Here is a 12890-nt window from a genome sequence, read left to right on the forward strand (position 1 = left end):
CGGGGTTCAAATAGCTAAAAAAAAAAAAAAAAAAATCGGCGCGACGCCACGCCGCTCCACGCGGCTCACAGACATCGCCTTGTGGACGATGCATCGCCTTGTGGACATCACAAACCCAGGGACCGCGGAGCCAGGGTCGGCAAAAAAGATAAAATATAGAGCATGTAAGTATGCTTAAAATCGCAAGCTGGCAACCCTAAAAATGAAAAATCTCCCTACACACCCTCCCCCCCCCCCCCTCGCTCGCTTCGCTCGCTTGGGCTTGGTCGCTACGCTCCCTCGCAATACCCAGCTCAGCCCCTCAAACCCCCCCCCCCCTTGGAAAAAAAGCTAGATCCGCCCCTGCACACACACACACACACACACACACGCACACACACACACACACACACACACATACTAGTATTGTATATGACTGACCCAAATTGTCCTGCAGTGTACTGTATAGCTTTCTCAGGCTTGTTGACCTCCATTCTTCCTCCCGTCCAGTATGCTACTTCCGGGGTCATCTGAGGGACATCCATCCTCGAAGACTGTCACGTACGACGAATCCGAAGAGGCGTTACTGAATAGCATTGAGAGAGAATTAATCTGACTACTTTTCATCGCCAGCGGCGCCCTTCTCAAACCTACTTTTCTTTAGTGATTCTCGACCACGTAATATGCACTGAATTTGGTGTCTGTTTTGAATATGCTACCTTGGATTTTAAAGCGAAAAAATAAATGCAAAACGAAAACCTTCGTACATTACCTGTCAGGTAGATCACGTTGTAGAGCAAGTTCATCGACCTATAGATTAGTATCATATCTCAAAACTTCTCATGAAGTTCGCATTTTGGGTAAACTCTAATCACAGATGCGTATCACATGCGTTTGTATGTAATATTGCTTCGATTTGATGTCGGTATAGTCATACCAGCACAGTGGAAAATTCCCCCTGTAGGACACTGCTGCAAGAAGATCTTGAACAAAGTTATATTCTTGGAATTCAATACTTGACATCTTAATGACTATTTCAAGTGATGGTAGTATACATCATGATCGTATAAATGGCAGTTTCAACGTCTTAGATGGTCTTGATACGGAGAAATTTTAAATTTATTTCTAGGACTGCTAGCAACTAGGACTCCATCTGTTAGTAAATTAGGGGTAAATCGATTTCCAAATTTACCTCTTTGTTCGATGGCACAGATGTGAAATATATTATGTGAATGGTGACTGGAATAAACTACAAATCAAATGTTAAATCGTTATGTTTGTATTATTAGCGCGAAAAAGAACAATTCCTTATTTCCAACAAAAGTATACACACACACACACACACACACACACACACGAATTATTCAAAATGAATTGATGAATGTATGTTTTTCTTGTATATATTTACCTGTATATTACCATATATTATCAGAGGTTTAAGATGAGTACGAGGGGAGGAGAAGGGGAAAGGGGAGGGGGTTCTTTGAGAGACTGCTTATGATTGCAAATATTATGTTTGATATGACTTAAGGACATATTGGTTATTATACATGTATAGGTTTATAAATCTTGGACCCCATGGAAGAACTGATCTATCATGTTGATAGATCTGAAATTGGCTAGCCACTGTTACATGTTATCATCATTGTCACATGTCAACTTGTTTTCATTGTGTTTGATACTTCAACCTTGACTCATGTTTCAATTATGTCATATTCAACACTATGTATTTTGTATATGATTTCATTGTTTCGGAAATGAAAGCAAACAAACAAACACACACACGAACACAAGGTGAAATGTATCAAAACGGAACCCTTTCTTCCAAATTTGTATTTTTTTTAGATAAAAAGTTAGGACATTATCTATTGGTGCCAAGCTCAGAGTATGGAAAAGTACAAGCATGTCAAAATTACATAAAAATCGATTCTTGGTGGCCTAATCAGGCTTGGTCTGGATTGATTCATTGTTTACGGCATAACACAAAATGTTTATATTTAACTAATGGCAAAGGTAGTAAAGAAGGACTTATGTAATTCGAGTGTAGCGAATAAATTGTGTGGGATGGTCGTCGAGAAAAGGGGAGCCGGGCATTGAGTAGGGGAGACCAGGGCCCCGTTTCATAAAAGATGTAAGGATGACAACTCTTGCTGGAATGGCAACTTCCCATAGCAACAGCCAATCAGGAAGCTTGATTCTTTTCGTTACTATGGCAATTGCCATTTCAGCAAGAGTTGCTATCATGTCAACTTTTTATGAAATGGGGCCCTGGTCTAGTTCTTACACTGGTTAAGTTGTTACAAGATCATCATTTTCTCAAAATCTAAACAAGAGACGGCGTTTAAAGCTATGTCACATCAAAATGATATATCTCAAACGATCCCTGCGTGCGAAATTAGTCATACCTGGGGGGCGTTTCATCAACGAGTTCGTCGGAGGTTTTCACCGACAAATTTGCTATCAGCCAATCAGACGCAAGGATTTCAGTAGCTTTTAACAGTTGTCAGTGTAAATCACTGACAAAAAGTTTCATGAAACGGTCCCCTGAACATCCTTTGGAAAAGTTTGGTTAACCCCCACCCCCCCCCCCCCCCACCAAAAAAAAAAAAAAAAAAACCCTTTTCACTTCTCTGAGCAAAATTGTAAAATAATCGATATGCTTTTATTTTCATCAAAATCATTCATCTCCACTTAATGGTCGGTATGTGGGTGAAAAGTGTGTCTTCGACATTTTTGGTGAGAGTTGCACCGTCTGATGTTTGAGAGTTTATTGAGCACACTAAAGTTATTGAAATACTGGGTCAACAACTTGCCACGTCTGTTGAACATTATTGAGGTGTGACAACTTTACCCAATTAATATACAAATATCGACTGCTGCAGAGGGAGATGGTAAAACTATTTGCACCGAGGTGATGTCTCAACAGTGCTATGTCCCGAGACGAAGTCGAGGGACATGGCACTGTTGAGACATCACCGAGGTCAAATAGTTTTACCATGGCCCGAAAGAAAGCAGTCGATATTTGTTTTATATCCCTCTCGAGCATTTTACTAGAGTAATGACGGCTCCCTTTTGGAAAAGTGTGCAGGTTTCGTGAACGATAAATCTAACGTTAGGCCGTAGCAGTGCAGCAGCAGTGCGTGCAGCGCGTATGAGTACGTACCGAACGACACCGCTGCGCTGTTGTTGATTCCTACACACGAGCTACATTACAGCGTGCATAACTCCGAAAGATGGAGGAGGTCCAGGACTACGTAAGATTTCAGAAGTAGGCGTAAAGCGGCTTGGTTACCCAGATCATCTTCAAAATCGGTATAATTCGTACCTGATATGGTGTCCTCCTGCGATCATTCTTTCGTTACTTGAAGCAGTCACTTTGTCAATTGGGCTGAATGCATTGATCACACGTCCACTAACGTTACACACACCCACGCCATCGCACCACAGATTTCTGTAATGCTGTCGCACACCGCGCGCTCCGCGCTCTCTCTAGCTAGCTCTTAGCGCTAGCTACAAGCCACGCACAGGACTGTCGCTCAAAAGTATCGCTACTACGCGCACTGCGTACATTCTTAAGTGAGAAATATAGATATCGATCACACGATCACGATTGGGTGCAAATCGTGGATTCCCAAAAGTACTATATCACGCTGGCTATTAACCATATTGCACCGCATCCAGCTGCTCGTAGCTAGCTAGTAAAACTACACCATGTTCGTGCTCTGTACAATCCTATGGCAAGAAGCTTTACATGAGGGATATAATTTTAAATATAATTATGTTTTTGTATAGATCTATACATACTGTTTATTGCCATGTGGTTTTTCGTATCTTATGTCGGGGTTTTTTTCAGACATCAAATGATACAGCATATTCAGATGTTAAAACCTACACTCTTTAATCAATTAAATCAGTGACTGCATTTGAGCATTAAGCCACGTGAAAAAAAAATGTTGTTGTTTGATTAATTACATAATTATATATAGTTATGATTTATCAATTATATGTATTGCTATTCGGTGCTGAATTTCATTTACTTCGATGAGAAGTAACCTTGCGTTGTACTTAAGAATAAACTTAATCTATCCAGTTCATTCATTGTCGATATTGTTAATGTGATTGTACGTTATATCATTGTCTGCCTTTAATGTACAGCATCCTGTCAGAGTACGAGTAAATATAGAATGAATAAGCGTGCACGCACAATATCAGACAGACAAACATACACTAACTTACTCTGACACATACACATACACATACACATACACATACACATACACATACACATACACATACACATACACATACACATACACATACACATACACATACACATACACATACACATACACATACACATACACATACGACGCACGAATATGCACACACAGACAAGTACACAATATTCATTTACATAATATTCACTATCAGATCTGCCTATACCGGATTAGGGTTTTTATGAATACTTTCTAAATTGTAACAAAGTACCCCGTCTGGTGTCACAACTTATTCCAACAGCACTGGAAGTTGTTAGAAAATTTTATGTTTATTAAATTCCGTAATAATCATGTTAATCATGTTTGCTTGACTGACAAAGTTTTTACTCAAATTCATGAAATTCTTCCGTCGAGATGTTTTCATTGCAACTGATTAACCAATTATTTACGTCGATGTAGGGCAATTTGTCAATCAGTTGTTGCAAAGTTTTTACTGTTTTGAATTAATAGAGGGTCTACGACATTCTCACAGGAAAAAAAAACTGAATACATTTATCTGTTTGTTCGTTAATGACCTCAAAATGCGAAATTTCTAACCTACTTTGTCTCCCCTTCATTGCACAAAATCTGGTGATATACAATCGCCACACTTTACATATTTAACGCATGCTCGCTGTACTTAAAACGATGCACATTTAAAAGGAGCACTATAAGAGGGTGCCGTTGTAATGGCACTGTGTATTCCACAAAGAGATTTTTCTCACTACTCATAATAAGCTCTTTCAAGTTCTCCATGAAAAGCTCCAAAACATGGCGATCGGTAGCCTTTTGCAAAGGCAGCTTGTATAATGGACTCGCGTACAGCGAGCAGTTGACTCGCACGCACACAGAGATCGGATCGGAGCAAAGAGGTTCTATAGAACCTCTTTGGATCGGAGCCACTGAACTGCGCGTAACGTCAGTCGTAACGTCAAGTTCAGTGATGGGAGCACGCAGCTCGCCCCGGTCGCGCGCTGTGTGTGCGAGTTCATTGCTCTCTGTGCGCGTGTGCTGAAATTATAGCGAGCTGCCTTTGCAAAAGGCTAGGCGATCGCCGAAGAAGTTATTTTCCCAAGCTGCTTGTAGTAGCTGGTGGTATTGACACAGTAAAGATGTCACACATCGAAGCAGACTTACTTTTGATACGCTCATGAGTTTTATTTTGTTTCTTCATACATTTGAACATCAATATTCGATTCCATCAGTAAAGTTCCACATTTTTTCTGAAAGTAATTCGAGGCACCACAATGTTAATTTAAGTGTCGCATCGGTCACAAGTTTTGATTGACATGTCTGAGACATTTCGTCATAATGGGTGATGTTATCACATGTGTGGCTGAATAGACGGGGTCATCCCAAGAGACCGAGACCCAAGAGTCATACGGCCCACGAGTTTGACATTGAACAAGAATAAGGTCCATGAGTTATACAGCCCATGACTTCGATACTAGGCAAATAAGGGCCATGAGTTCGACACTGGGTAAAAACAGCCCACGAGTTCGACATTACAGCACGGGCTGAATATGTCGGTCTCGTGGGCCTTGTTTCCTTAGTGTCGAACTCATGGGCTGTATGACTCGTTGGCTGTAGAACTCTTGGAATGTATGACTCATGAGCTGGATAAATCATGGGTGCCGTTCTCGTGACGTGCACCCGAAAATACATCCATTGGATGAAACATCACCTCAAAAGAGATTTTAGAACAACTTTCAGGTAAAGATGAAGAACACTGCGGCGAGTGATCTTCACATAACGCCATACATCATCCTCAGATAGCTCAGGACCACCTTCGTGGGAAGTTACGAGTCTGTCTTAGAACGCCACTCTTGGTTACTACTTGAGTTACGATGAATTTTTGCTTCACTTGAAGAGTAAATACATTTTACATTCATGTCAAACTTCAGATGCAAGTTTCTTCACTTTGCATCTGAACCTCCCCCCCCCCCCCCCTCTGAATAATATCTTTCTTTCATGTCAAACTTCTTTACGCGATGCAGTTGAAATCAACAGATGTTGGATGAGGGTACCTGAGACATAATGTTTTTTTTTTTTTTTTTACAATTAGAAAAAACAAAGTTTGGAACTCTAAAAGTAAATCATATTTGTGGCAAGTGAATGTCTTCATAACCATTTTAATCCTCTTGGTATTCTGCTCGGAGCAAGGTAAGTATTTTTTTTCTAATTTTATATACAAGGGAATATGATGCTTCAATTCGAAAACAACAATGAGATATTGAAAGGCTCTATCAACGAAGAAAACACTAAGGTGCCTATTTAATCACTTTCCGAAACAAAATGGCTTGTATCATAATCTGATTGCCTCGCTGTACGGTGGTCCTGTATGCAGTTATGCAGCTTCAATGACAGAACATACGATGTCGATGTAAAATTGTTTTTTACGTCATTTCGACTTAAATAATGAATAGCATGGTGTAAATGCAAATTATAAAAAAATATAAGTGCAGCGTTCACATTACTAAAAAATATATAAGTTATACGTGCATATATACATGGATATATAAGTATATTTACAAAACATCAGGCACAATGGGTAAGCTCCAGGTTCAATTTGTGCTGTAAATAGAAAAATAGATTAAAACTAGTCTTGTCTCTCATGCAACTTAGTATCAATATTCTCTATTCTGCAACAAGGACCTGATATGAACGCATCATTGTGCAGAGTTGTTGGTTTTCTATCACTGAATTACTATTACTTGGGTGATCGTTTCCATACATTCATTTGTCTATATATAAGAGCATCATAGTACGAAAATAAAACAGCTTTAAAACACTTTGCAGTATATCATCTTACTAACATGCGACAGACAAGACTAAATTAGAATTAAGAAATAACTGTAGAATACTTTCAGAGAGGAAACTTTAAGAAAAATTCCCAGAAAGACAATTTTACAAGTAAAGGTGGATATAACATGGAATTTTACTTCACAGTTTCATCTCGTCTTCTCCAGTATTCTAACATAAATTCGTCATTTGTTCGTAGAGGATTTTGATTTACACGATATCACACAAATTTATGTAATAATTCATTCTCTTAATATTTTGCACATGATCGTACTGTTTAGAAGCTCTGTTGGATACGAAAGAATAAAGCTTGTCATTTAGAAAAATTATATTAGCCGATGAGTATCGTGTTTTGTTTTGGTTTTTTAAACATAAATGTATATACGTATATTATATACATACATGTAATTATGATTATAGTCATATATAATGCACGAGTATTCACGAGATATGCGGTTTTCCTCGGCTGAAGTAGGCTCATACTCATAAAGACACGCACCGGAGAGAGAAGAGCTTTGTAATGAGAGCAATGGAAAATGTGATAAATAACATAGAAAGTTAATAAAACATATAACACATATAAAACATATAACACATATTGCAGCAAAAAATCTCGCTGAGATGCAAAAAAAAAAAAAAAGAGTGACGAAATATGACATAGAACCTACTCAAAGTACTTCTCTGTGAGAAAGCTCCATTTTATGATGTGGGGATTAGAATGATTTCAGTGAAAAGTGAAGTGTGCCAAAATCAACCTCAACGGGTTCAATAATGCCTCTCTGACGAGCAGACGATATAATAATTATAAATGCATATCAAAAAAAAAAAAACTTGTTTGTATCTGCTACTCTCTTCCTCTCCTCTCCACTCCATGCTAACTTTATTGTCATGAGTTGACACTTGGATGATTTTCTATCAAAAAACAAAACAAAATAAGCTCAGACTGGACGATATCTTGCGCCAGGGAAGAAAATTGTTAAAGAAAACAAAAAAAAAAGAGTTTCCCTTGATTGTAAAACGTCTCCAATTTTGATAAGCAGATGCTAGTATTCGAGGCGGTGGGACCCGGCCACCAGCTCTGGTAGCAGTCACAGCCGAGGAGGACCCTCTCAAATCTGGATGTGGGAGTTGATCCAATCGATGAAGGGAGACACTCGGGTATAGACTCCAGGGAAGCTGGGACGGGCGCAGCCGTTGCCGTAGCTGGTGATCCCGACTAGATGCCACCTGCCGTCTGTACCCTCACACATCAGTGGTCCTCCGCTGTCACCCTGTAAGAGAAAGAGAAAAGACATGTATTTACAAAGAGAAAAAGATATATATATATGGGCCGTGACGCGAGAAAAGGGCCCTTAGCTCTGATGCGCACAAACGCCAGAAAACGGCGCGGAAGTTTGACAAAGCAATATAGTGGGGTGCCCTGGCACTCAGTCATTTCAAATTCATGTAAAAGTTTCAATTTTGGTACCAAATTGAAGGTTATGATCTGTAGAACAATTTTGGTTCGAGTGTCAAGCATGTATCATAAAAAAATTCAAAATGGCCGCCAAAATCCAAAATGGCCGCCAATTTCAAGGTTTTTTCGCATTATGACTCGTAACTCTTGTTCTATTGAGTCTAGAATGAAGATTTTGCTCTCTATACCTATGATTGCACATGTCAGGAATTGAATACGAGTAAAATGAACACATTTAGAGCACATCTTCAATTCAAAATGGCCGCCAAAATCCAAGATGGCTGCCGTTTTCAAGCTTATTTGCAGTATGACTCGTAACTCTTGTAGTATTGAGTGCAGAGTGGAGATTTTGGTCTCTATACCTATGATTACACATGTGAGGAATTGAATAAAAATAAAATGAACACAATAATAGCACATCTTCTAGTCAAAATGGCCGCAAAAATCCAAGATGGCTGCCATTTTCAAGCTATTTTGCGTTGTGACTCGTAACACCTGTACTATTGAGTCTGGAATGGAGATATTTGTCTCTACACCTTTGACTACACGTGTGAGGAGTTGAATATGAATAGAATTAACGCAAAATCAGAGCACATCTTCTATTCAAAATGGCTGCCAAAATCTAAGATGGCTGCCATTTTCAAGCTATTGTGCATAGCGACTCATAACTCTTGTACTATTGAGTCTAGACTTCAGATTTTGGTCGCTATGCCTATTATTGCACGTGTCAGGAATTGAATAGAAATAACATGATCACAATTAGAGCACATCCTCTATTCAAAATGGCCGCCAAAATCCAAGATGGCTGCCATTTCAAGCTTATTTGCTTTCTGACTCGTAACTCTTGTACTATTAAGTCTACATGTAGAATTTACATTTTGGACTCTATACTTATGATTGCATGCATTATCAATTTAATGAAAATAAAACGACCACAATTAGAGCACATCTCCAATTCAAAATGGTCGCCAAAATCGAAGATGGCTGCCATTTTCAAGCTTATTTGCAATGTGACTCGTAACTTTTGTACTATTGAGTCTAGAATGGAGATTTTGGTCTCTATACCTATGATTGCATGTGTGGGGAATCAAATAAAAAAAAAACCAACACAATTGGTGCATGCATTCAATTCAAAATATCAACCAAATCCAAGATGGCTGCCACTTTCAAGTTTCCTTTTTTTCCGCATCATGCCTCATAAGATTCATACTTATGCTATTGGTAATATCAGTCTCTCCACCAATTTTATTTACTTGTATGAGGAATTGACTGCTAAACAAATAGACATCATGGGAGCATATCTTCTTTCATTATTACATAAACAGTTGCTCTAAGAAATCCGTCCACAATGCATTAAAGTAACAGAATGGTTGACAAATTATCCAAATATACATATTTTTGTGGTCGCATCAGTTACGTTCAGACGGGAGCCCTTAACCTCGAAGTTAGGAAACTTCGAGGTTAGAGCTTGTAGTTAGGGACCGTGAAGACGCACTCGTAGTTAGCAAACCTCGAGGTTTGCTCGATGTTTCGAGCCACGAGAAATCTTATGGTTAGCGCTCTAACCACGAGCCGCGGGGGGTCCCCACTCGTAGTTAAGCACCGTGTGGACACAAAAAACAACGAACTCGAAGTTAAGAGTGACCTCGCCGTAAACTCCAGCCCCCACAATTTCCCTCTGCTTCCGGGTCAACCTCCCAAACGTACACCACAAATACACTACACGTGAAAAACCTATGACGCACGACACAACAACATCATCTTTTCTTCCCATGCGCTTGATCTCTGAAACTGAACACGTCGAACTCGCTACAGTATTCTATATTCTTCTCCGACGCTAAAAAAAAATTTTCGACGAATATCTTCATAAAGGCACAAAGTCATCAGTGCAGTGATATCTCTGCATACCATGACAGAGAAAAAGAGTACCTGTAAGCGAGTCCGACAGGGTTGGACTAAAGAATAAATAGACGCCTTGTTAGCAGTGTGGGCTGAAACTTCCGGTTTTGTGGTTTTAACATCGAGTGGGACCCACTCGTAGTTACGGGGGGCAGAAGCTTAACCTCGAGGTTGAGATTCGTCGTGTGGACACACGTCGTAGTTAGGGGGCAAGAGCGAAACCTCGAGGTTTCCTAACCTCGAGGTTAGGGCCTGCCGTCTGAACGTAACTATTGAAAAATGTTCTAGTCTAGCAACTTCTGGCATGTAAACACAATCTGACACGTGCACTTCAGCTTTGTCTTAACACATTTGCACTGAGAGCAGGCATTTGGGCAGGTGCACTTCGCATCCAGGTGAAAAACATCCTTAGCAAGGAGTAGCATGGTCCAAATGGGAAGCAGCTTGCCGTCTTCTTTTTTCCATCCATGGTTCATTGGCCAGGTTGTTGGCAGGCATCACTAACATTAAGGCTGGCTTCCAACGACGCTAGAAAACTGGCCTAGCGCTCATAGACCTTTCATCAGCATACGGCACAGTGTGGAGACGAGGTGTCCTTTTGATATTTTCTCAAATCCTGAATTGCCAGACTACTCTGCGCTGCTTGTCTTTGGTCTAAAATTCAGGGTCACTCTGGGTAAACAGACCAGCTCTGTTAGGACTCTCAATGATGCCCCCCCCCCCCCCTTGGTTCTGTGTTGGTTCCATTCCTTTTCAACATATACATGAGTGACATGCCCACCACTTCATCCAGGAAATTTGCTTATGCAGGTGACCTCGCCCTTACATCTCAAGGAAGGTCCTTGGATGACATCAGCCAAGTCCTAACCCAAGATCTGAAGACAATGGAGGAGTACTTCACCTTCTAGAGACTTCGCGCCAACCCTTCAAAGACTACCATTACTGCTTTCCATAACCATCTTGCCAAAGCTAAGCTGAAGGTTGCCTTCTGTGGCAAGCCTGGAAGCATAAGGGGTTTCCAAAGGACCTCACTTATCGAGAACACCTAAAGAGAGTTGCAGACAAGTTGAAATCACGGGTCAACATCATCAGGAAACTCGCAGGCAACACTTGGGGTTCAAAAGCCAGTACTCTCCGTACTGCAACACTGGCCCTCCCCTACTCAACTGCAGAGTACTGCTCGTCTTCGTTGGCCAAAAGCTGCCACACGAAATGAGTGCACTCAAGTCTACCCTCTTCACTGGCTGCCTGTTTTGGCACACATCACTCCCCCCTTCCTACGCAGGATGGAAAGGATGGTAAGTGTCGCCAATGCCATCAATGCTGACCCTGACCTCCAAATCCACGACGACCTGAACAACTTGCCACCAATGCGCCTGAAATACCGCAGCCAGTCTAGATGTTCCTTCCATCACGCTGGAACACATTGACTCCAAAAGTGAATGGCGCAGATGCTGGTCTGATGCTGTCTCGAACACAACTCAAGTCACGTGCAACACCATCACTGACCTGACTTTAAAGCCAGAGGGCTTCCAACCTCCCTCAGAAACAGTGGCTCACCCTAAACCTCATCTGAAACCTCCATGCAAGGACATATGTCACCGTCTACACAAATGGGGTTCTTGGCTAGCCCAGCGTGTGACTGCGGCCATCCTTTCCAAACTCTGCGCCACATTGTGGAAGACTGCCACCTGCCGAAGTTCCCAGCAGGGCTCAAAGAACTTATTCAAGCAAGTACGCGATGCTACCCTGAACTGGATCTGCAGCTTAGATATCAACCTACAAGTCTATAACCCCTCACCTACGACAGGAGAAAGGATAGACATGTTGGCTGTTACCCAGGCATTCGATTGAAAAATAATTCTCTTAGATGTGGATACAAAGCATCTCTGGATGGAGGAATTCTCTCCACGTCCATAGTCTTCTGTGAGAACAACTTTACTTGGACGAGGTCAACATCATTGTCTTCACGTGATTCAGTAAAGTAAAGGATTGTCAACAATACTTGCAAATTGTCCCATGGGAACGGCATTTCATGCATCAACATGCAGAGGGATCGCTTACCCTTGAACTTGAAGGAAGAAGTACTATCTGATCCAGTTTATGCGTGGAAAAGGGTCATGGCATGCACACTGTCGCACCCAGGTTTGTGGCTATACTGTTCAGGGAGATCATTTAGTTGTATTTCTCATTTTGAAGGAGATCCAGATTTCTTTAGTCGGTTTCGACTAGAGCGTTGATGTTATGGAAATCACTTAGAAGGATTGCGACAGCATTAGTGTCTCCAGTATACATCATTCCAAGTGATGAAGAATAGAGAGCATTGGGCAGATGTACTACGACGTGTGTCAATTTGCACTGATCTATCGGTGAACCGTTTCCAGCATGGAGCACTTGATTGCCTGACATGACATAGACACTCTGTCATCTGCAAAATGCTCTCCTATGATCTTCCTGGACAAGAATGAGAATAAAGATCCTCCTTGTTGCTATCATTT

General features: G+C 40.9%; 1 protein-coding gene across 1 annotated transcript in view; it reads right to left on the bottom strand.

The window, feature by feature from the left end:
* Window positions 1-8146: 8146 nt before the first annotated feature.
* Window positions 8147-12890, bottom strand: part of LOC139734550 (uncharacterized) — a 70463-nt gene continuing 65719 nt past the window's right edge. Inside the window, exon 44 of the mRNA XM_071645324.1 lies at window positions 8147-8308. Coding sequence (XP_071501425.1) covers window positions 8147-8308 — 162 coding nt within the window. The remainder of the gene's footprint in view (window positions 8309-12890) is intronic.

This window comes from Diadema antillarum, unplaced genomic scaffold (genome assembly GCF_040938485.1).
Source record: "Diadema antillarum isolate AM-2024a unplaced genomic scaffold, OU_Dant_1.0 seq00000532_RagTag, whole genome shotgun sequence".
Classification (NCBI taxonomy): Eukaryota; Metazoa; Echinodermata; class Echinoidea; order Diadematoida; family Diadematidae; genus Diadema; species Diadema antillarum.